Here is a 25,658-nt window from a genome sequence, read left to right on the forward strand (position 1 = left end):
TAATAACTGTGTTAATGTAGGCGACAGTCAAGCTTTACAAAAGAACATGAAATAATTTCTATGGGTTAAATTATTCTAAAATATATTTAGGATTATGAGACACTATTTCACATATTCACCTATCCCCCCCCATCCCCCCTTGGAAAACTCACCTATTAGCTGTTTTAGAGCTCAGGCCCAAAGTTTTTTTTGGGGCACCCCCCCTTGTAATATCTCAAAGGAGCTATGTTGAAATGAATAGAGGAGCTTTATGTACAATCCTATTTTAAAGCACATTTTTAATTTTCAAGGTGTGCATAATGTTACAATGATATTACATATACCTTTTAGGAATTAAACCTGTATAAATATGAATAAAAACTTTGATAAAATGTAGAACATTATGGGGGTACATGCAGAGCAAACTTTTTTTTTCATGCGATACTAACATATCTGTCATTGCCACTGTAACCTCAGATACAAAAAGTATTAGTGTTATATATATATAAGTATTAGCGTTAAACAAAAGAAAATGCACCTCAAATGCAGGAGGTGTTGTGGGGCTGTCATTTCATGTGGGCTAATCCAATCTGAGATTCACCCCAAACAACAAACTGGACAGAAGACGGAATCAAAACTCAAGTCAAAACAGAGTTTGAGATATTTAAGAAAAAACTTTATTTGTGACTTATTAACAAAACACATTACCAGGTTGATGAACTCAATAGAACCACTATTATCACCTTAACAATAAGCAGGTGTACAAAATAAGTTTATGAACAGATCTGCACTGTCACAGTCGACTCGCATGTGCCGACCACTGTCACATCCAGTGACTGACAAATATTCACTATACACGAGCAGAGAATACATCAACTTTTTTTTGGACATTTTATCTTTTTTAGATTTTTTTTTGGTCCTCTTTTTTTTTTTAACCTTTTTGTCATCATTAAGCAAGGAATAGTTATGGAGGGTGTGTACATGAGTTCACAACAGTGTTTGTTTGATCATTTCAAAGGTTATCACAAGTTTATGGGTCAAATTTCTTACCAATGAAAACCATATGCAAAAAAAAAGGTATTTCAAAGCATAACACAATAGCATCATGAATACTGTATATAGACGATCCAATGCTAATTTTTTTTATAGGATTAAAAAAAAAAAGGTGATACTTTTAGGTTTTGACACAAATTGCAGTACTGTTTGTATTGTGTTGTGTGTGCATGGACGTGTATTCAGCTTTGTGGTTTCCAATACACATTTTCCAGTGAAAAAAAGGTATAGTTATATATTTTTTTTCATTTTTTTTATTGTTTTTTTTTAAATAATATCTGTTTCCTTTGCTTATAACATGCAAACACTTGGTGATCTGACAGCACGGACGTACACCTGACGGACGGGCGGGGGGCAAGGAAACGTGAGCATGGTTGGTTTTGAGCATGATAGCAGCGCCTAGCAGCTATGACTGGAAATAGGAAGGTTCCAGAAAAGTAACGCTAGCGGAGATGAAACACTTCCAGTTGCATTGCCTTCAGCTCAAACTCCACATTTTCCTCCCATGCTAGCTTCCTCAAGTAAGGGCAAAATAAAGTGAATCTTTTTTATACATTTTTTATACACTAGCAAAACAGCTCATATAAAACTACTGCTTATTTGCAGTAATTAAGCAAATGTAAAACTCTTGTTGCCGCTAATGGTAAATATCTTCCAACTTTTCCCATGTTCTAGTAACACATTGCAATGGATTCTACACAAGTATTCAACACAACTTCCTCTGATGACATGGTGAGGGAACGATGCGAATGTTCGACATTAGGTAGCAAAGTGTCCTCCGTTTATGAATATGCAACAACATGACACGACTGCACAGTCCATTTAAGGGGGGGGGGGGGGGATGAGTTTACAGATGTTATGTCGATTGTGGGGTAGACGGGCGAAGGGGAGGGGAAACAAGCAGCGGGCAAGCACGTCCTACAAGCACTGGAACAGTCGAAGCGATGTTGATGAGCTCGAAGAACATCTACTTAACATTCAAAGACAGAAGAAGAGGGATCAAGCTTGAACAAGCAACGTTCCTGCTTTATCGCCTTAGAAGATACTCTCATCATTAGGGATGCCGTTGACCCTCACACTTCAAGTATAGGGCGCATATTCTATGTTTTTGTATATGCAGCACTGAGTAGAAAAAACTGTTTATGCTGGGGAGTCGGTGTTTATAATAATAATGTGCGTTTCTGATGTCAACTGGACTAAGACTACGTATCCCTTTAAGGTTGTGCTGTATTCCATGAAAAGAGGCAAAGGTCAGGTGGCGGTTGCATCAGCTGCACTTATGTTACACTGCGTCACGAGAGTACAAGAGGCAACAACAAAATAGTTAAGCCAACACGAAAGCCGGTGCAAATGATACCGAGTCACATAATTGATTGCACTCACCAAAATTAAAGTACGTGATTTTGAATGTACATAATACTGTACCGGTATTTCGAAAATGACGAGCGGTCATTTTGAATGTTTCCAACCCAAAGGTCTTATTCAGTTCCATTCAGAATTTCAAATTTCCATTTCAGAATTCATACAGAATGAACATCCTGGCGCACATCTTCTATTGAATTATTTTGGCATCAACAAATATTTTGTTTTCCCAAAGTAATCTTAATTTAAAAGGGTTTTTTAAATGGCTATACATGGTATGGGTAATATGGGTAAATAAATGTACCCTCATTACCAAATTGTGTGATTTAAACAGCCAATGGAACAAACTTAGTTAACTTTGATAGTGAACATGAATTTTTAAATAATGGTTTAGGCCAAAGGTCATCAGAATTGAGATTCGTACAGAGTGGATCGAGGGGGAAAAATAAACTAGAAAACTTGTAATATGGTTTTATCCTTTGTAGGGATGTTCAATACCACTTTTTTTCGGCTTTTTTTTTTTTTTAGACCAATGCGATACTGATACTCAACTTTTGAGTAGTCACAGATACCGATACCAGATACTGATACCACTTGTACATAAAATTCCCACCCAAAAAATGACAGATAATTTTACAGAAAGACCTATAAATCCCAGTATAGTATTTTCCCCCAAAATTTTATTAAATTAATTTCAAATTTCTATTTCTCTAGTTTCTAATTTCAAGTTCCTGATTGTAAAACTGCCCCAAGAGGGCAGACGGTACTGGTATCGGCCACCTTCAACTGGTATCGGTACTTGCCCATCCCCAATCCTTTGTTAGGCAAAAACAGACCATTGATAAACCCATAATCAAATGTCCTTACAGTGACTTTGACCATGCAGAAAACTGATTCTAGTTTCCTAATTGGTTATTTTTAAGTTAATTTTAACTTTAATATTTAAGTTAAAATTAGGTAAATTTTTAAGTTTACTTGTAATGTGAAAACTGCTTTCACTGCAGAAAACATCATGATCCGTGGAGAATCCAGCCCAGCCATCACTCAAGCAAATTACAAGGGGCTCAGAGGTGATCCCTGATGCATGCCCACCTGCACTTTACTGTAAACTCCTCTGTCATGGCAACAGTGGACATCACCGCTGTTCTGGTAGAGCCAATGGCACGAATGAAAAGTTGACTCACAGAATGAATGTGAATTTATAAGAATGTATGATGAATATCTAATTTTAAATGCACAATGGTTTAGGCCTATGGTCATCAGGGTTGGGTTTGTAGAGGATGGATTAAGAGGGGGGGGGGGGGGACTATAATACAGTTTTATCCTTCGTTGTTTGACGTTAACATTGTAATAGTAAAACAGGCCTTATAATGACTCTTAGTAAATATACAATAGTACAATTCAACGTAGTAAGTTCCAAACAAGTTGCGACTTTAACCTGGGACAAATTTGATACAGTTGGTGCAACCAAGTGTCAGCCCTTAACCTTGACAATGTGCTGTTATACTGACAGATTGCTGTATGTATTTCTTTGTTGATGTCCTGCTTCCCTCATATAACTTATTCTCCTACGGTAATAATCTCACTGTCTGCAAATCAATTATTTATTTTCAAGGTTTTCATGACTTTTTTTTTTTTTTTGTATAGAAAAGTTCACATTTGCTGAATCTCTACGATGCCTATTCACTGTAATCCCGAAGAAGAAGAAAAAAAAAAAATCACATTTTTCAGTTTGGCTTTCACTTTGTACCTATTTAGGTGAGACGGTATGAAGAAGGTGAGGTTCGGCATCCTTTGCTGATAATAGTCGGATACAAATCACGTTTTTATTTATTTATGGCATTTTGGTTTTCATTATACAAACTTGGGGGTGGTGATGAAATTTACAAGCTATACCTACCCCATAAAACGCCTTTTGAAAGCACATTTGAATAGAATTAACTACTACGGGGTCAAAGTTGAAGGCCAAATGAGCCATGGAAGAGAGGAGCATTTGTTGAGCAGGTTTGCTTTGTGCAGAGAGCCAGACTCTACAATGTAAATATAGTATGTAATGTAATGCATATGCTGCAAAGAGACTCCCTCATTGATATTGATTTGGCTTTTTTTTTTCTTCTGGCCCTGTAATCATGATGGCATCTGAATAGCTTCAATTCGCCCCTCTTTAATCATCTCCATCATCCTTTCCTTTACCCTTCTTTTCTTTCTTATCCTTCTTCTTCTTCTTCTTCTTCTTGGCGTCCTCCTTCTTGCCGAAGCTTATGAAGTCCCCTTTATCGTCGACAGGGCCGGCGTCATGACGGATAGAAATGATGGCTGGGGATCCGGGGATGATGAAGGCTTCGGGAGGAATCTCGCCAGGCTTCAGGCCCTGCGGCGGGCAGTAGCTTTGTCCGGCTCCGTATCGGAAGTGCCAGCTGTTGCTGTCGACACCGGCGCCTACTGGAGGGGAGAGCTCTCCGCCACCCTCTCCATCTATAAAAAGAACAAATACAAGATGTGAAATCAGCTGTATTTGCAATTTCATTGCATGTTATGGTATGGAGTGATTTTACTCCCCAAAAATGGTTGGATGGTTTGCAGGAATCTCTTTTATTAAAATGGCGACCAACCCCTACCTGGTGTTTAATAGTAGCAATGACTAATCAATTTTATCCATCCACCCATCTCCCATCCATCCATTCATCTTCCATTCATCTTGCATCAATCCATTCCTCTTCCGACATCCTTCCATCTCGCATCCATCCATCCTACATCCATCATACATTTTTCATTCATCCATCCATCCATCTTGCATTCATCATCCATCTTTCCTTCATCCATCCTGCATCCACCATCCATCTTTCATTGATCCATCTTTCATTCATCCACCTTGTATACATCCATCCCTCTTACATCCATCCATCTTGCATCCATCCATCCATCTTGCAGCCATCATCCATCTTGCATCCATCCAGCCAGCCATCTTGCATCCATCATCCATCCTGCATCTTTCATCCATCCATCCTACATCCATCATACATCTTTCATTCATCCATCTTTCATCCATCCATCTTATTTCCATCCATCCATCTATCTTGCATCCATCCATCCATCTTGCAGCCATCATCCATCTTGCATCCATCCAGCCAGCCATCTTGCATCCATCCTCCATCTTTCATCCATCCATCCTGCATCTTTCATTCATCCATCTTTCATCCATCCATCCTACATCCATCATACATTTTTCATTCATCCATCATCCATCCATCCATCTTGCATCCATCATCCATCTTTCCTTCATCCATCCTGCATCCACCATACATCTTTCATTAATCCATCTTTCATCCATCCACCTTGTATACATCCATCCCTCTTACATCCATCCATCCATCCATCTTGCAGCCATCATCCATCTTGCATCCATCATCCTTCCTGCATCTTTCATCCATCCATCCTACACCCATCATACATCTTTCATTCATCCATCCATCTTATTTCCATCCATCCCTCTTACATCCATCCATCTATCTTGCATCCATCCATCCATCTTGCAGCCATCATCCATCTTGCATCCATCCAGCCAGCAATCTTGCATCCATCCTCTATCTTTCATTCATCCATCCTGCATCTTTCATCCATCCATCCTACATCCATCCTACATTTTTCATTCATCCATCATCCATCCATCCAGCCATCTTGTATCCATCATCCATCTTTCCTTCATCCATCCTGCATCCACCATCCATCTTTCATTCATCCATCTTTTATCCATCCATCTTATATCCATCCATCCCTCTTACATCCACCCATCATCCATCCATCCTACTTCAGCAAATGTTTATTTATCTCCTTTCCAGCACATGCCTCCACCTTTCTAAATGCTCAACCCGTTCCTTGCTTTCACTCCAGCGAACATCATCTGCGAACATCATGGTCCATGGGGATTTTAGTCTAACCTCATCTGCCAGCACAGCCATCACGGTTGCAAAGACGTAAGGGCTTATAATTGATCCCTGATGCGTTCCCACTTGCACCTAAAACTCCGTTGTCACGCTCACAGCACACTGTACCACTGTTCTGCTACCCTCATACATGTCTTGTACTATTGTAACATACGTCTCTGCCACTCCAGACTTCTTCATTCAGTACCACAGTTCCTCTCTAGGTACCCTGTCATAGGCTTTTGCTAGATCAGGGGTGTCAAAACATATATCCTACGGGCCAGAATTGGCTCATCAAGAGGTCCAATCTGACCTGTAAGGACAGAAGACAAACTGCAGTTTTTCACTAAAATTAACTTGTTGTTGCAAATTTTGGCCACTGGAGAGCACACTGACAACCACTTAAATGGCATTCTGAATTATGGCTTGTTACGCAGGATTTGATGCAAAAATTGTGTGCTCATTTCTTTCAATACATTTCAGATTATTCTGTAATACGATAATAAATGGGAATATTTTCAGAATGTACGTATAATTACACACAAAAAACTGAAAGTGTTTTTGACCTGATGCGACCATTGTCAGGAATAAGAGGTTTGGAAGATGGATGAAAGGATGGATGGATGTTATTTATAACTCATTAGACTAACTGGTCCGGCCCACTTGAGATCACATTTGGGTAAAAGTGGCCCCTAAATTAAAATGTCTTTGACACCCCTGCTCTACATCTACAAAGACACAATGCAGCACCTTCTGACCTTTTCCATACCACCCTTTTAAACCTATATGCATTTGATTTCACTGATATCTTTGGGGTGCAAAGAATATATTATTGTAAAGAGCCGTTTTCAGTTTAGCTTCGCCTTTAATATTGCATTTCAGTTGTGTTCAGTATGCAAGATTGATAAAATGAACCTTGGAAGAAATCAAATAATGATGTCTTGTTGTTATTGTAATTGCTGATTATTGTAAAGTTCTGTTGTTTTCTTTATTAGCATCCATCCCTACATAAAAACAAGACCGCCACTTTTGCTTGGAAGTCTGTTCAAATGACTGGGATGATCAGATAGACCTTTAACAGAAACACATATCCAAAATAGAAAAGGATCATACGCGACGAATAAGATAGTGAGGTCAAAAGGTCACAAAAGCACAAATGAAAAAGGAAAGGGAATGTTTGATGAGATCCAGTGAGATGTAGACAGCAAGAAGCAAAGCAGTAAGGAAGATGGGGGCGGGGGGGGGGGGGGGGCGGCATTGCAGACACGGTGCTCTCAGGCCCACACCAGTTCTCTCTCTGCTCTGACCTACTTTCCGGCAGGATTTTATTTAGATCAAACAGGCCCTTGCCAAAAGATTCTTTTTGATTTTTCTTTGTAGGCTATTTATGACATTACTGGAATGCTGAAATGGTTTCAACTACTCTCCCTGTGGGAAGTACGCTTTTACACATGGTCTGGTACAAATCTCGGTCCACATTTTTAACGAGTTCATCAAGTCAATTACGTGCATGCACTCGTCCCAGCGGCCAACAGGAGACAACTTGGCATTGTTGACCAGTCAAAACGTTGCTACAAAAAGCATCCCAACAATAGTAGACAGCAATTTGTACCAATCACTATTCACATAAACATGTTTTGCTGATATTTATGATGAAATAGGAAGTGTCAGTTATAAAAACTTCATGACAGGGACATGTGGACAAAAGAAGTCAATAAGAATTATTTTCAAGAATTTTTTTTACATAATTAGGTACGTTTTTAGTGCAGTACATGAATAATTTATTATTTGAAAATAAATCAAATTTATATTTAAAAAAATAAAAATACAGTATGGAGCATTTGGATTTATTTTTTCACAATGTGCTAAAAAGAAGAGCAAGTAAGTTAATTACTCCATGTAAACGATCTTGTTAATGATACATCAGTGTCAGATTAGATGATTTTATCTCACCATTAGTCGAGTAAATCCCGTAAAACTGTAATGCTGCTCTGTTTTTGAGGATTATGACATTTGACGGTATGCCTTTAATCCAGCTATTAATCCACGGAAGTGGCACTAAAACATTGTAGATCTTCTTCAACTGCTATTCAAAGGCCAGGGAATAATTTGCTCTCCCCTTGAAGAGAAATGTTTTTCACACACAAAAAAAAAAGTCTGCTGTTTTTTTTTAATTACAGTATGACTTTTTAATGGTGGTGTAATATTTTAACACGACACACTAGTGTTGTGTAAAATCAACATTGACCAGGATTGACTATCTTCAATTTCAACTAACATCAAAGTTGTTTTAACTCCATCTCAGTGTAAAAAAAAAATAAATAAATAAATAATTAAAAAAAAAAAAAAAATATATATATATATATATATATATATATATAGTGTGGACCAATATAGAGACTTTTGAAGTATTAAATTTAACTTTGTAGGTGTTGAATTAATACTGCTGATTTTGGCTAAGGAATAACTTGCTCCCCCCTTGAAGAGATATATTTAAAAAAATAAAATAAAAATCTGATGTTTTCTAATTACAGTATGATTTTTTTTTATATAGTGGTGTACTGTAATATTTTAACACTACACACTTTATAGTGTAAAATCAACACTGACCATAGTTGACTACTGTTAAATTTCAACTTGTTTTTTAACTCCATCTTAAAAACGTAACACTTTATTTTTAGTGCGCTGATTTTGCTGTGTCGCGACACTAGCAACCACCCAACACAGTAATTCTTCTGTTTCTGCAGCTCTATCAGCAATTTTCCTCTGATGCGTCTGCTGCAGCAATTTATATTCTAACGCTTGACCAACTGAGGCAAAATGTCAAGTGGCTGAGTTTAATCAAGTGAATGTTGTCTAAGCGTCTTGAGACGTTCCCCTGTGCTTCCATTGGTGGCTGTAACAAATCTTTTTCAGTATCCATGCAAAGCTGGCACAGGTATGATTAAGAGATCTTGCTGTGCGTGTGCTTAGAAAGCGAGTATTTGTAATTCTGCCACCGTTCATGTGTGCCTATATTTCACAGCAAATGTACATCAGGAATGGATTAAGGAGACGCTGCAGCTAAGCCGGGCTATATGAGTCCTCGAGGTGGTTGCCATGACACCTGATGTTGATGAGCGGTAGATTAAAGTATTGTAACCTGATGTCCTACATTTGAAAATCAGATGTTAGTTTCCTCCCCAATCCGTCACACATTTCTGTCCAAATCAAACGGCATCCGTTGTGATAATATAAGGTGTCACGCCAGATGTATATTCTTCATTTTCTCCTGCCCTTGTCATCCTCCTCTTTTTAGGTCTCTAATTCTTCCATTCAGAGGTATGGCTGGTTGCCATGGGAACAGCCTTCACCCACTCCCCGCTGATGGAGGGTGCGGCTGCTGCAGCAATCTCCGTTAGACAGTGTTGCCAGGCAACAGGTCACATGGTGTTCCCTAGCAACAACACTACTGCAGGAACTTGCCAATCCTCTTAACCTTTCTCATTCTCCATCCCATCAGCACCCCACAACACCCCCCCCCCCCCCCACCTCTCTTTTGTACCTCTCCTTAGCTCTTCCGCTCCTAAATTACTTCCCATATTAAGGGCTCTGTTTTTTTCTCTCTCACTGCAGTCTCTTATTACTGATAATAGCTTTTTTGTCATTGACTTCAGGAGATTAGACAAATGTCTCCTCTTTTGGGCCACTGGGCCAGTTACATAAACACAGTTCTGAAGGAGGCTGCAATTAAAATTCATCACACCATGTTGGACAAATTCATCACGATAACAATTCACTGCAGACTTTTCATACAAAAAAAAAAAAAAGCTTTGCCTTTTGATGCATATTAAAAAGGATCAACCTGCAAGCCGGTGCATGAATATGCCTCCGCACTGAACCACCACTAACAAAATAGTCTCCTCATGCAACAAAGCACTCCTGATACGCAAACTGTGCACTCTTCTTGAAGGCAATATTTAAGTATTTGAATGGATAACATTTAAGGCAGATATACATTTAACAAATAAAATGACAAATCAAAAAATACACATAAATATGTATGCCTTTAATAAGCAAGGCAGATTGAGTGACTTTGAAAATGTCTATGCTCTAATTCCTAACGTCAGACAGAAAATCAATGCGTAATAGGCCGAAGTAAGAAGTGAAACAGATCACAGTGTACCAAGAAAAAAAAAAAAAAGCCTAAAAATCCTCTTTGGAGCCAACAAAAGCTGTTTCTCGGTCATTAGCGCTGAGCCAGTGTGTGTAAATAATGAAGCACAGGTCATGTTTGGGGTCAGCATTATTTACATTGCTTGTGTTGCCACAGATGCTCAACTTTACCACCCACACAGTGCAAATCATTTCCTATTTGGATTAAAAATTTTTTTTAAAAAAAGCAAAAACATCTGTGTCGGTTTGCAAATATTGATGCAACAGAACAAGTCCCTCGGGTTTTTGGATGCTAAGCTAACCACTGAATACAATTTATTGTCAAATGTAATATAATGAAGATAATAATCAACACCATTCACACTAATAATATGACATACTGGCCTACTATATATAATCTCCATAAACAGAATGCACGGAAGAGAAATCCATTATAATGCAAGTTTGCAATTTTTTTTTTTAGCACAATAACATTTTTATGCAATTTTCTATGGTGTACTAAACAATTAGGAAATATATGAAATTACAAATGCCAGTAATTTGCGTGCTTAGCAAAAGCAGCGTATTACAAAATAAACATAATGATATTGATTATGTTAAAAGGTTGCACTCAATTGCTCTTTTGTTTCAATATGATAAAAAAAAAAAATTCTTACCCAACAATTAACTTCCTTGGGTGTTTAGTTGAAAAATTACGTCCGCAACAAATGCCCCAATATTTATTCAATTTCAGGTCAGTTTTAGCGATGTGAAAGTCATTTGGTTTCCATGCAAATGTAACAATGAACACTTTTGAATGCGTTTCCATCTTAACTTATTGTTTCACACCTGCAGCACTGGACACAGTGGGCCAGTTCTGGACCAGCATTCCTTGGGCTCCCTGCATCACAGAGGCCTCCTCCATGTGGACCGAACTGAAAAGCAAAACATATTATAAGTGAGAGGCATGCGGATATAGAAGATCTTTGTTTGATATTGGTGTTGTATATTGTGAAACGGCAGTTAACACGTCACATGTAAACATTTGACCAACTGATTTTCACTCGGAATGACAAAAAAAGTAGAGTTGAACTACAATAGAGCTGCATTCAAAAATAGTTATTTTTATTCATCACCATTTAAAGGGAATGTTTGTAATGAAAAAACAATCATTTTTTTGCCATTGTTGTTAAAACTGTCAGTAAAAAAGTTGACAGTCGTACATTAGTAAACCAATCAGCTCCCTCCACTCACTTGTGTCTTGTCAAGATGTGCCTCGTTGTCTCGTCAATTCGTTTATGTACATTTATGTTCCCTGGTTTCTGTTAGTCTGTTGGCTTATTGTTGGTGCAAATCACGTTTCCCTTGTTTTGTCATGTTTCATATTGTAGTGAGGGTTTTGTTTATTTGCAATTTGCTGTCACTTTATTTTATTTTTTTCCCAGGGGTACTTTGTTGATTAACTATTTATACCTTGACCCCCTCCCCCTCCCCAACCCCCTTGAACACTGTCTTTTTTTCTCATTTTTTTTAACACCAGTGAAAGTTAATTTGGCCATGACTATAGGAGATTTTCTGACATTATCACATGTTGTCAATCCCCAGTTAGCAACAAAAAAAAAAAGAAGAAATTGGAAAGATCCTTAGACGACAAAAAAAAAACAAAAAAAAAACATGGGTGAACACACAAGTGAGGCAAACCAAAAGTATTTTTTAAGTGGTACTTTATGTAAAAAATTAAAGAACCACTGGAAAATTGCAATTATTCCCGTTTTGCAATTGGGTGTTGTGTAACACTGTTTCCAATACAGTGACCCAATTTTGCAACATAGCGAGCCACAATAATGCGCAATAATCCAATTCTAGTAAAAAATAGCGTCACTGAAAACAACTTGTTATAAATTCCTTAAATGAATTGTTGCATCGTATTAATAGTGCAGGTATCCCCATGAAGCGTCCAGTGGATGTGCAATATATTATTATGTCTTGTCTGTAAAAATAAAATACTCTTCTCATTATGTAAAAAAATAAATAAAAAAATTAAATGAAAAATTAATTAGCGCAAGCTACCCAGGAACAGAATTACAGAATTACATTACAATATTTCATAAAACACAAACACTGATGTTTTGTAACGTGCATGTTTCAAGGCACTTATGCTGCCATAATTATCATTCCTGATGACCATGGTGTGACAACTGAAAAGGCCAAATGCCTTTATATGTTACTACACGTGCAAACTGCTCCGATACAAGGATCATTTACTCATGACAGTCCAGCTTTGGGCAAGTCATTTGTGTGTTCCGTTGCTTTAGCATATTGGATTTCAAACAGCAAAATTCCTGCTACATTAGCAAATACATTTCAGTTGTTTTATTGGCTGTAAATGTCATGTTGAATTTAAAGGATGCAGCATGATTATAATGCAGCAGTTTGTGATTATGGTTCTTCCAGTGAAATGTTTTGTGTTGATCTTTAAAAATAGTTCAAACTTGTAGAGTGAGTTTACTGTGACAAAAGGGGTCAAAACACAACATTCCCTTGCACATCGACACAGTTGGTAAAGTTATCAGACAAAAAAAAGACCTTCTGTTTCAGGGTCATCTGCAATGCAGTAAATCCAGTATCTTTTAAGTGCAACACTTATGTTGGAGATGGATGCAGGCATGAATACAAAATGGCTACGTTCACACTTTTACTTGCTAAAATGCTGCTTTACTGTGTCAGGGTATGGCACCAACAAAACTGGTGTCTCCCCCCCCCCCCCCCCCTACTGATTATTCCAGGAATGTGGGTCAGTGCATTTAGTGCTACATGCAAAATGTGTAAAGAGTAGAAGATTACAGTACGCCTGTGTTGGGGTTAAGTGTTAATGAGAGCGTCTCCTCTGTCCGTGAACATTACAGGCTGTGACATTTTCGAGACGGCGGCGGCAAATTGCAGTGATGGTTTCTGTTAATCCACATCATGTTGCAGTCACTGGTGACATGATGCACATTAGGATGCTTCCACACCATAGAAATTAACACTAATTTCCAATTAAAGTAAACTTGGATGGAGTCGAAGAGTGTGCAAAAGAGCAGTCGGCATCGTGAGCATGAAATTATGAAAATTCAGTACAACTCACTAGTCTGAAGTTCCAGTTGTCCTAGCGCAGCATTTGATTACCTAGATTTTTGTAGCCTGATTATTACGAAATTCGAGGGCCAGACGCGGATGAAAACAACTTGATTTGTATTCGAAATGCTTTGGTTCAATGCTAATGAGTTCCATGCTTCCATGAAAATTCCTTCATTACTCAGACAAAGATGAACAATGTCCTGTTCTAAATTCAGTCCTTATATAAACTCATAACAACAGTCTTGGAAACATGTTTGTTGAAAATATTTCGAAATAAGAGCGCCTAATTAAAATATTTTGATGATGCTGCGCCCTACCCAATGTTTTTGTCGACTTGTATTTAATTAATCTCGTGTTGCCATTTGTTGCAGTTCAAAAGCAAAACTAAGAACATTATTTAAAAATAAATAATAAAATAAAAATAATGTTGTAGCCAACGGTGAGTATTGACAATCACATTTTATCCATTATTTCATCAATCTCGACTTGGACTATGCTCCTTAATTCTCCCAGAATTTAAATTCTGTTCTGTTAGTAGTAAAGTGAAGGTAGCTGGAATTTTGGCTTGGATGAATCTGAGAGCCCCGATCTCAACTCAATTAAATACTTTAGCCATTCTCAGATGAAACATCGGTGATATCTGACCTCACAAATCCTTCCGAACACTCTAAAAACAGTTGGGTCAAAAATAACCAAAATTGGGTCAAAAAATGAATCCAACTTTTTGAGTTGTTGATTTAACCCAATAAGGTTGGTCAAATGAATAACCCACAAAACAACCCAAATTTGTGGGTTGTTTAACACAAAACAACCTTTTTTTATTGTACAAAACAACTCAATTTGTGTGTACAAGACAACCTAAAAATTGGGTCGTTTTGTACAAAATAATACAAAATTGGGTAAAATTAACCCAAGTGGGTCAGTATAATTTTGGACCCCAAAGTTTTAGGTTTGTACACTCTAAAAACACTAATTGGGTAAAAAATAACAGAAATGGGTTGGACACCATTTTTTCGGTTGTTTATTTATTAACCCAGTAAGTTTGGTCAAATGAATAACCCATAAAACAACCAAATTTTGTGGCATGTTTAGTACAAAACTACCATTTGGGGGGGGGGGATTGTACAAAACAACCCAATATTTTTGTACAAAAAAAATTGGGGGTCGGGAAGCGGTGGTCCAAAACAATCTAAAAAATGTGTTGTTTTGTACCAAACAATCCAACGTTGGGTAAAATTGACCCAAAATTGATTGAACTTAGCAGGTCAGTATAATTTTTGACCCAGAACTTTTATGGGTGTCCACTCTATAAACAGTTGGGTCAAAAATAACCGAGTTGACTCGAAAAGGAACCAACCCAACTTTTAGGGTTTTTTATCTAACACAAACATTTATAAGAAAAAGAATAATCCACATAACCAATTTTTTTGGGTGATTTTGAGTTGTTTAAAACAAAGCAGACACATTTTGGGGAGTTTTTTTTCTCCAAAAGACGCCATTTTGGGGGGTTTGTTTATGTTTCATTTTTGTTAACCAATTTTTTGGGTTCAATGAATTACTGAAAAAGTTTGATTGGTCCCGGTCACGGTGGGGTTGGAGGACCCAAATGCAGTGATGCATGTAATACTGAAAACGATTTAGTTAACAAAAAACACTAACAGAGGAACTGCGTAAAACTCTAAATAAACAAAACCAACAAAGTTATGAAAAGACCAAAAAAAATCAAAGAAACAACAAAACACCCGAGTGGTGACAGCGACAATGATCCCACCAAGACTGAACGAAACCGGGGAACTAAATACAAGCCAACTGACGAGGCAACGAGAGACACCTGGACAAGACACAAGTGGCTGGGGGAGATGATTGGCTGACACAAGGGAACAGGATGACGAGTACAGGTGCAAACAAAACATCAATCATAACATTGACCCAGTTCGGGGCTGTTTTCAGAGTGAATAATTAGAATGTCTTTTTCCAAATACTCTAAATAAACAGAGGTTATCAGTGTTCTATGTAGACCCACAGCAATTGATTTTCTCACACCAGTGGTACTTCAAGTGTTTTTATTTTAACATCCTTGAATCTCTGCTTGAATTAAGACATTTCACTGACCTGGAGCTTTTTAAATTAAAATAAAAAAAAACTGTGTTGTTCAAGACTTCACTTTTTACTCCCTTTAGGTGAAGTGTCCCAATAATTAGTTTGTGTACATTTATGTTCCCTGGTTTCTGTTAGTCTGTTGGCTTATTGTTGGTGCAAATCACGTTTCCCTTGTTTTGTCATGTGTCATATTGTAGTGAGGGTTTTGTTTATTTGCAATTTGCTGTCACTTTATTTTTATTTTTTCCGGGAGTACTTTGTTGATTAACTATTTATACCTTGACCCCCTCCCCAACCCCCTTGAACACTGTCTTTTTTTCCTATTTTTTTTTAACACCAGTGAAAGTTAATTTGGCCATGACTATAGGAGATTTTCTAACATTATCACATGTTATCAATCCCCAGTTAGCAACAAAAAAAAAAAAGAGGAAACTGGAAAGATCCTTAGAGCAGAGTTCCCCAACCCTGGTCCTCAGGGACCGGTATCCAGCCTGTTTTCCATGCCTCCCACAGCCAACACGGGTGATTCATATCATCAGCTAATCAGCAATCTCTGGAGAAGGCTGATAACAATCTCCACCTGTGTTGGCTGTGGGAGACATGGAAAACAGGCTGGATACCGGTCCCTGAGGATCAGGGTTGAGGACCACTGCCTTAAGAGGACAAAAAAAAAACAAAAAAACATGGGTGAACACACAAGTGAGGCAAATCAAAAGTATTTTTTAAGTGGTACTAGTGGAACCACTGGAAATTGCAATTATTCACATTTTGCAATTGGGTGTTGTGTAACATTATTCCGTCCATACAGTGTAGCACTAAGTATAACTGTAGTCCAAAACGTCCTACGTTGTCTGTGTTAACAACTTCACACCTCCAGGAAAAAAAAAAACGTGTATAAATAAAACACAGAGCGTGCAGGGCAGTTGTACGTGCAGACACTGATGTGTGCGTACATCAGCTAATCTGCGAAAAGGTCATAACTCATTTGTCCTTCATGCTTCCTGCTTAAAGACTGGAACTGGGGGATGTGACGCTCAGAATGTAAATGGCCTATATAGTGTTACAATGCAGACAAGATTCACTGCATTCGCTGATGAGTGATGCCTTAAAGGAGTTGGAGGCGTTTTGAGTCAAAATAGATACTGAAGAGGGTCTTCTGCCCAGATTTAGTCATAACTGTTTTAATTTATTTATTTCCTCAGTAGAACTTTTATGTGTGGATGTGTCTTTGTGAGTGATGTCGCAATTTCTGCCAAGTGTCTGTAATCAATGATGTGTTTAAAGTCTGAAAGATATTATAACATTTTTAATACCTAATTTCATATATCAACTATTGTTACACATTATGAACATTTTAATTCTTCATATTAACCTTGTCGAAATGTTTTGTGTCCTGAGCAGAGCAGATGATGTTGATCTCGTATGGTCTGACCTTAGGCTGGTACAAAATTCCTTGTTTTATTTTGTACACGCACATTTCGGTCTTGAAAACAAAATTTGCTTTGAAATAACACACACACACACTCTTTACTTTCTTCATCAGTCACGGCCACCGTAAATTTGGTTCAACTTGTTTGTGAGATTTTGTTATGGGGAAAAATAGAACCTTCAACTATATAACATATTCAGTCCCGAACACACACCCAAATCTGACCTTGTTTACGCCATCTGCTCTGGAAAAGTACTCAGAGATATGTTTTGTCTACAAATAAAAGAGAGGAGGTCCTTAAACAATAAAAGCCGTCCGCCACCCGGAAGAGACACATTTGACGCTCTGAATCCCACGATGTTTAAGTGATGATAGAGGCTGTTATCTGTCCAGAGATCTCTGATTGATTAAAAATCATTTTTGCAAAGGTGTATTTTTCTTACATTAAATCTATCTTCATTTTTGGAACACGCAAAGAGGACAAATTTCTAGATTCCTCTTCAAGTCTCATCTTATGTCCGGTGAACTCCAGGTGGGCTGTTTGGAGGGGGGCGTTGTGGTACCGCCCCTTCAAGATAGTATAAGAAGGTTGTAAGTGTCTGTAATCGACACACTTATGAGAAGAATGCAGCCATTTGTTTGTAAACTTGCTTGTGTCCGGAATATTCAGTAAAAAAATAAACCCTTCGAAGGAACTGTTCACCGATCTCCAGCCTGTATTCAGATAATCAACATTCTCACTACCACCCGAAAGAAAACGAACACGTGAAGAAAAATATTATTTTCTTCAACAATAATTTTGTTGTTATTTTGGATAGGGAGATAACATACACGTGTAAACAATCTATTCACATTAGATCTTTTTTATTGAGAGGTATTATGGAACAAAAAAGGAATGTAAATCTCCTTCTTATATAAGGTGACGGACTCCAAGTTGCAAAACTGTTACTTACCTCTGCATCCCGGCCCTCAAAGACGCAGAATATCGCCAGTCAGCGTTCGGGGCTTTTGGCTGAGCGTGCAAGAGGTGAGCGGGAAAGCAGATGAGCGGGAGATAGAGAGAGGCCATCGAGAGACATGGGTAGAGAGAGAGAGAGAGAGAGAGAGAGAAAACACCAAAGAGAGTTTAGTTCAATCTCATACAGTGCAGAGCCAGGCCAGGCTACAGCCTCATCAATTAATAATGATACATCCCTGCTCTGGATGTGATCGGAGCACACACATAAAGACACGCACGCACGCACACATGGGCTTATATATTGATATCCACGAGAGCACAGACGCTAACGCACGCGCATGTGCTAAATAAGGTTAATGATTGCCTTTTGGAGCTTTTGTTTTTTCACTCCAAAGTGCTATAAATGAGAGACAGGCTTGCTCTGCTCGTGCCATTTTTTTTGCGAGTATGCAATGTTCCCGGCAGACTTGCGGTAAATTATTACCCATAAAACTAATAAGCAAGCGACATCAGTGCTACGGTAACCACACCCTTTGCCTCTGATCTGAAGAGAGGGCTTCGGCGGGGTGTGATGTGATACAAGTGTGTGAGGAATTGTACACATTCATGACTGTATGCCACTATTAACTCATTCACTGCCATTGACGACTATAGACGTCAAAAATTCATGTGAACTATTTTTATTAGTTTAACAATTTTTCCATTTCATTTTATTTTTTTATGAAAACCTTTTTTTTTTAATTGTACATTAATAACATATAAAATTATCATGCGATTAATTACGATTAAACACCCCTTATTTTAATATATATATTTTTAATTAGGCCCGTCAGGCAATTCTATTTTTTAATTGTAATGAATCACATGACTTCACTAGTTAACTCTTTGACTGCCAAAAATGTTAAATAACGTTTAGTAAAACCCTATGGATGAGTGCCAAAGACGTTAAAAGACGTTTTTTTTTCAAAACAGAGGTGAAACTAACCATTTTCTATTGTTGATTACTGAAAAACGGAATAAGGTAGAAACAAACTTTTTTTTCTGATGAAAGATGAGAGTCCAATCTTTCATTTGGTAGTATGTGTGTTTCCATAGTCCAAACACATAATTTTCTGTGGACCTTGAAAGATCAGTCAAAAATGCTTAAATCGGCTGGCACCCACAGCATCCCTTTTCTGAAAACGTCTGGCAGTCAAAGAGTTAACTAACGATTAATCACAAATTTTATATTTTTTCTAAATTTACAATATTTTTTTTTCTAGGTTTTCATACTCTTGTTAGCAAAAGTGGATTTTTTTTTTTACGTCTATAGCCGTCAATGGCAGTAAATGAGTTAAGCTTGTCATGGGTCAACTCTTCCCGGATTGCAACATTGGACCTCAAGAACACCTTGTTTAGCGATACAACTGCTCAGGCAGTAGCAAGTGTGTCAGATAAAAATGAGCCATAATGTTCTATCGCTACAATTCATAGGGGAGTATTTCTGTGCCCATAGACACAGCCTCTTTGCCTAAATCTAATTTGCAGGGCTGAGCAACAGAGGCTGGAGGTTAATCAAATTTCCTTTGCTTTGCTTGACTCAGTGGGAAGCAAATGGAAATTTATAGAGATCCGAAAGATTAAAAACCTAAATCTCCATAACTTTCCAAAATGTAAGATGTTTATATACAGATGTTCATGATACATCCATTTATAACATCTCATTAACCTCATTTGCTAACAAAAACGTATAAATACGTTCTATTTTAAATATTACCAGTGTCCCAAAGACATATTTATATGTTTTTTTATGCTAGAGCATACAGAAGGCTTTGTTCACTGTATTATTGTCAGGATTTTTTCCCCCCTTTAATATAATCATTTTACGGGGGGATGTATTTCTTCTTGGAATTCAAGTATAATTAGGAAAATCCAATAAAAAATTAAAATTAAAATTTTAATGTGTGTTAATTAAAATTAGCAAGTCAAGTGAATTTCTTCTTATTGTATTCGATCTAACAGTAAAACATGGAGGGAAGTTAACTCTATGTTTGAGTCAGTTTTACAATTAACGGGTCAACCCAAACATTTTCTGTACAATATTTTCCAATTGACCCACTAGTCTAAACACAGTATTCTGATTAAAATTGTATTTGTGGAATATTAATTATCCAGTAAAATCCACTGTTTTTTATCCATCTCAGGGCGGCCATTTTGCCATTTGCTGTCGACTGAATATGACATCACAATTGCTCAGGGTTAGCTTGCGAATGTCACATGACCAAGCCCAGAAAACAGCTGAGCTATGATTAGATGTAACCATGTCATTTTCATACAACATACAACAAACTGTATAAAAGACTACAGGAGTTTTAAATCATCATAATGCAATTTTTCAGTGGACACAGAACTTCAGAATGTGCCTGTTGTAATCATCATTAGTTTTTAAATTACATTTTACATCCTTAGTGCAAATTAGCCCAACCCGAAGGCCTGACGTTAACTTTGCTTGACAACTCGCCTTGTAGTAACTTTTACTGACTCAATCAACTGCACCAATCCAACTGTAAAATCTTCATCTCATTCAGACACACACATGCACGCTTAGTTCAAGCCCGCTTGGTCAGATATCAAGAGCAAAGAGGTAAAGACGTCATGACCCGCTCTGAGAGTGGATGTGATGACAACCTCAAATGGAGACACAAATCTCTGAATCATCAGAAATCACACAGGGATGTAGAAAAGCATCAGGACTGACGATAATGCAGTGTGAGTGCTGAGCTGGGCTCGGCTGAGAGACTGCACGGTATAAGCGGCGAACTGAACCAAAGCCGACGACGCCCAGCACTGATTCAGTTGTTGGCTTCCATGCCAGAGGGGAACAATATGAATGGGTCTCAAATGGGGAAAGTAATATTGGCCATCGAAAATGAAATACCAGCAGCTTTACCAGTAATAAACGGTTGCACCTTTATAAGGACTAAAGTTGAGTATGTATTTTAGTGCTATCACTATCAAATATTTTTAGAATCGATTACTCTATCGATTATTCAATCGATTAATTAACTAATCAGATTCCTTTTAATTTCCCATTACAAACGCATTTTTGGTTATTAACCAGTGTTGGGTGTCTATTTCGTACTTTGTTTTTCATATAGTGATTTAAAAAAAAGCGGGATGGATGTTGTACTATGTTACCGGTTCGGTCATTACTTTCCAAAGTAAAAACAGATGCTTGCAAATGTCTTAAACACATAAGATAATCTGTCGTCTTTCATGAATGACTACAGAAATTAGTGAACAATTACTTTTGATATACTAAAATCAGAGGATTTGAATAATTTTAAATAAAAAAATGGCTCTAAACGATTACTCGATTATTACAGTAGTTGGTAATCGATTACTTGTCGATTAATCGATTCGTTTTGACAGCTCTAACGTTCTTCAAGGTTTGTAGTATATATTTATAGTAGGGGTGTCAGGCGAGTAAAATTTCTAATCGTAATTAATCCCATGAATTCAATAGCTAACTCAAAATCGCAAATTTTATATCTGTTCAAGTTTTCATACTCTTTTTAACATAAAAGTGGAAAAAATGTTAAACTAGTAGAAATATGGCTGCATATTTTAGTCATTGCACAGTAATTTGATAATAAAATTGAGTTAAAATTAAAAAGATGTATTGTACTATAAAAAAAAAAATCGGTGTGATATTGATTTGTGTTGAGGTCCTTTTTCTGCCACTAGATGGCACAATTGCATTTGTAAGACGTTGGTGACAGCTTAGTGCATTTTTCTTTTCATATTAAGAGCTATCTAATCTTTGACATGAAGTAACTTCTGCACATTTTTTAAAATTGTAAAATACAACTTGACCCCAGCCTCCACGAATAAATGTATTAGTATTCAATTTATTACTGCTAAATTTTGACGCGGACGTGTCTGGATTTCCCCCAATGCAGGCTTCCGAAGTAAGAGCCGATCATTAATCAATATAAATAAAACATACCTCTGGGCAGATTTGAAGTGAGGCATCCGGCATGCTCAACCTGCGCACAAATCCGCTTCCACTTGTGAAGAAGCGATCAGCACCGCTGCCCCAGGTGCCGCTGATGGGCCGTCCCGTGTTGTAGAACATGAAGGTGTCACTGCCAGAGGTGGCCGTCAAGCAGGTCTTATAGCAGTAAGTCTTTGTTAGCGAGCCGTTCCCACGCACTTCAATGTAGTGAGGCTCAACTTTTAGGTCCCTCCGGAGTACCACATTGTTATTAGGTTGCCCCGCGGCTCCACCAACGGCCCCGCCTCCACCGGCACTCACACTACTGTTCCCGCCATCCGGAGGGGGTTTCTGTGACCCGCAGCAAGGGGAGCAGGAGCCGGGTTGCGTGCAATAGGCATGGCAGCGGACAATGGCCAGAACCACCACGGTGACCAGGAAAACAAAAGTGGTGGCGCTCAAAGCGACAATCAAGTAGAGGGTGACGTTTGAGAAAAGCAGCGTACTGTGGGGTCTGATGATCCTCTTGGGGTCCGGGACAACCTTGGGGGGCACCTCCATGACGGCCACATTGATGGTGGCGGTGGAGGAGAGCGCAGGCTGCCCGTGGTCTTTCACCAAGACCGTTAGCGCAAACGAGGTGGAGTTGTCCTCCAGGATCCTACGAGTGGTCCTGATCTCACCCGTGTGTTCGTGCACCTTGAACAAGTCCAGGTCCGTAGCCGTCTCCAGTACATACACCAGCCAGGCGTTCGGACCGGCATCTGCGTCATACGCCACCACTTTGGTCACCAAAGCACCAGGATCTGCGTTCTTTTGAACCGTCTCCAAGGAGCGCGTGCCGTTACCCGGAGGGTTGACGATGAGCGGTGCGTGGTCATTCTGATCCATTACGTAGATGTAGACGGTGGCGACGCGACTAAGCGGAGGGATGCCCCCATCTTGGGCTTTGACCTGGAAGTGAAACTCTCTAAGTGACTCATAGTCGAAGGCTCGCAGGGCATAAGCCTCCCCAGTATCGGCCTTCACAGACACATACGACGTGACGGGGATGCCGTGGTTATTGTCGTTGAGCACCGTGTAGGTGATGCGTGCGTTTTCCTTGATGTCCGCGTCTTGAGCTTTCACCGTACACAACGAGGCCCCGGGGCCGTTGTTCTCGGTCACGTAGACCGTATACGACGTCTGCTCAAATCGCGGCGGGTTGTCGTTGACGTCCGCCACGTCTACCTGGATGGTCTTCTGAGAGGAAAGAGGGGGGTTTCCTCCGTCGGTGGCACTCAGAGTGACATTGTAGGCATCGGTGGTCTCGCGGTCCAAGAACGCTGAGGTAACCAGGGTGTAGTAGTTTCGGAAGGATTTGATCTTGAAAGGAAGGCCTGCTGGGATCTCTAAAGTCACCTGCTTGTTGGTGCCGGAGTCGCGATCGGTGACGCTAATGAGGGCCACCACCGTGTCGGCGCGGGCGTCCTCCCTCACGGGGCTCGACAGGGATGACAGCACAATCTGAGGGACGTTGTCGTTCACGTCCACCACTTCTACCACCACCTTGCAGTGAGCCGCCACTGCCCCGGGGCCTTTGTCCATCGCTTGGATGTACATCTCGTAAGAGTTGGTCTCTTCGTAGTCAACATTGCTGCTTACTCTTATTTCGCCCGTGTTGGTGTCCATGCTGAACATCTGTCTCACTCTCTCAGGGGTGTAGCTGCTAAAAGAGTAATATACTTCCCCGTTCGTGCCCTCATCCAAATCAGTAGCATTCAGTTTGATGACCAGGGTGTTTTTGGGCGAATTCTCCAACAGTTTCACCTTGTACACGGAATTGTCGAACATGGGAACGTTGTCATTTGAATCCAGGACTCGCACATTGATGATAGCCGTGCCTGTTTTCTCAGGTGTCCCGCCATCAACAGCACTTAGAATTAACTGGTGGTAAGGCGTTTGCTCCCTATCAAGAGGCTTCTTGAGCACAAGCTCGATGTGCTTAGTATTTAAAGAGGGTTTGTTGGACACCAGCGCAAAATGGTCATTTGTGCTCAGCTGATATATACGAACAGAATTGGAGCCGATGTCCGGGTCCTGGGCATTTTCAATTGGATACCGAGACCCCGGTAATGCCGATTCTGTGATCTCAACTTGATACTCATCCCGAGGGAACTGTGGTGCATTATCATTGACATCCACTATTTCCACCACAATATGGTGCACCTCGGTTGGATTTTCCACCAGGACCTCCAGATTGATGAGGCAGCTGCTGGATAAATCACACAGCGCCTCCCTGTCGATCCTTTCATTAACAAGCAATTTGCCATTTTTAGGGTTGACAATCACGTAGCGTCTACTGCTGCTGCTGGAGGTTACCTTGATTTTTCGGCTGGCCAGCTTTCGAATATCCAGCCCCAAGTCATGCGCCAGATCACCGACCAGTGCCCCATTTTCGAGTTCTTCCGTTACAGAATAGCGCAACTGTCCAAACGAAAGGCCACAAAATAAGGAGAATATCACAAAATAATAAAAAGGCACATTGCTCCCTAGCCGGTTGCGTATCCCCGCAACAGCCATTGCAAACTCATAGGATCCGCAGACGGATTAAACGCAGCCTTCCGCCTTTTTAGCTTGCAGTACCATGCGTCCCAGCACCTCATTAAGGTGGGCTAAATGGTCTCCGGCTGAATGAAACAGACGTCGCTCATCCATTGTTGGACCCGGCGGTGGCAAATCCTCTCCAGCTCACCCATATTTCCTTTGTCCGCGATGCGCTTTCTTTTTTTTCCCTCGTCTCCAATGCGCGCTGCTGACGGGTGTGTTTCCTCGCCACTGGAGCTGTGAGATCTGTCAAAGCAGCCACAATGTCCCCGAGTATTCTTTCAAAATAAAACGACAACACTGTTTGTGGAAGACGCACAAGTATGCTCAGGTGCCGCTCAATCAAACCTACTAAATTGCGTTTTGAATTGAGAGAGTTAATCTAATCTTTGTCACATCAACGTGTATTTCCAGTGTGGAATACCCTTATTTGGTTTTATTTTGAAATCCTAAACCGGAAAACAGTGTAATGAATACAGATGGCTTCACTTTTCTAGTGCTTCATCCCACCCTTGCGCGCACTCAGACTCCGGTCCCCCCCATCACCACCCATCTCTCTCCTCCCAAAGACCCAATGCGATGTCGGTTCTGGGGGGGGGCTAGCCTTTTACACGGCCAATTATAAAAGCTGCTATAAATTACAGCCAGAAATATATTCATTTTACAGTTATATTAATGACAATTATGTCCCATTTTACACACGCAATGTCGTGCAAGCAACACGTACACACGCAATTAATGCATTTGATCAACTGCCACTATGGGGTGTTGTCCGTTGAAGCGAAATTACCATAATGAATGAAAATGTGCAACGCAGACACATGCAACGGAGACCGCCTTATGTTTGTCTCCCATTGTCTGCATTGGAGTCGCAAGGATGCTTAATTTGCCGGTAGCGATTCTGTGGTGCATCCTACCGCATGACGATCATTTGGGCAAGGCGCAGCAGGGAGAAAACATTGCACTGACAATCACAACCTTCCCTCCACATGGATCACTGTCAGTGGTAGACCCCAGACTGTCAGGTCACATCATCGC

General features: G+C 39.5%; 1 protein-coding gene across 2 annotated transcripts; it reads right to left on the reverse strand.

The window, feature by feature from the left end:
• Nucleotides 1-633: 633 nt before the first annotated feature.
• On the reverse strand, nucleotides 634-24,870 carry LOC144036206 (protocadherin alpha-C2-like). Of its 2 annotated transcripts, none has more exons than XM_077546658.1 (4): nucleotides 22,047-24,869; nucleotides 18,054-18,112; nucleotides 11,301-11,386; nucleotides 634-4,869 (listed from the first exon to the last, which is right to left on the reverse strand). In XM_077546658.1, exons 1-4 carry the CDS (start codon nucleotides 24,594-24,596, stop codon nucleotides 4,559-4,561), a joined length of 3,006 nt encoding a protein of 1,001 aa, XP_077402784.1. In that variant the 5' UTR covers nucleotides 24,597-24,869; the 3' UTR covers nucleotides 634-4,558. The 2 variants fall into 2 exon arrangements, with proteins under 2 accessions (XP_077402784.1, XP_077402785.1); XM_077546659.1 differs by having other exon boundaries at nucleotides 4,722-4,869; nucleotides 11,286-11,386; nucleotides 22,047-24,870.
• Nucleotides 24,871-25,658: the final 788 nt, after the last annotated feature.

Source organism: Vanacampus margaritifer, chromosome 16 (assembly GCF_051991255.1).
Source record: "Vanacampus margaritifer isolate UIUO_Vmar chromosome 16, RoL_Vmar_1.0, whole genome shotgun sequence".
Classification (NCBI taxonomy): domain Eukaryota; kingdom Metazoa; phylum Chordata; class Actinopteri; order Syngnathiformes; family Syngnathidae; genus Vanacampus; species Vanacampus margaritifer.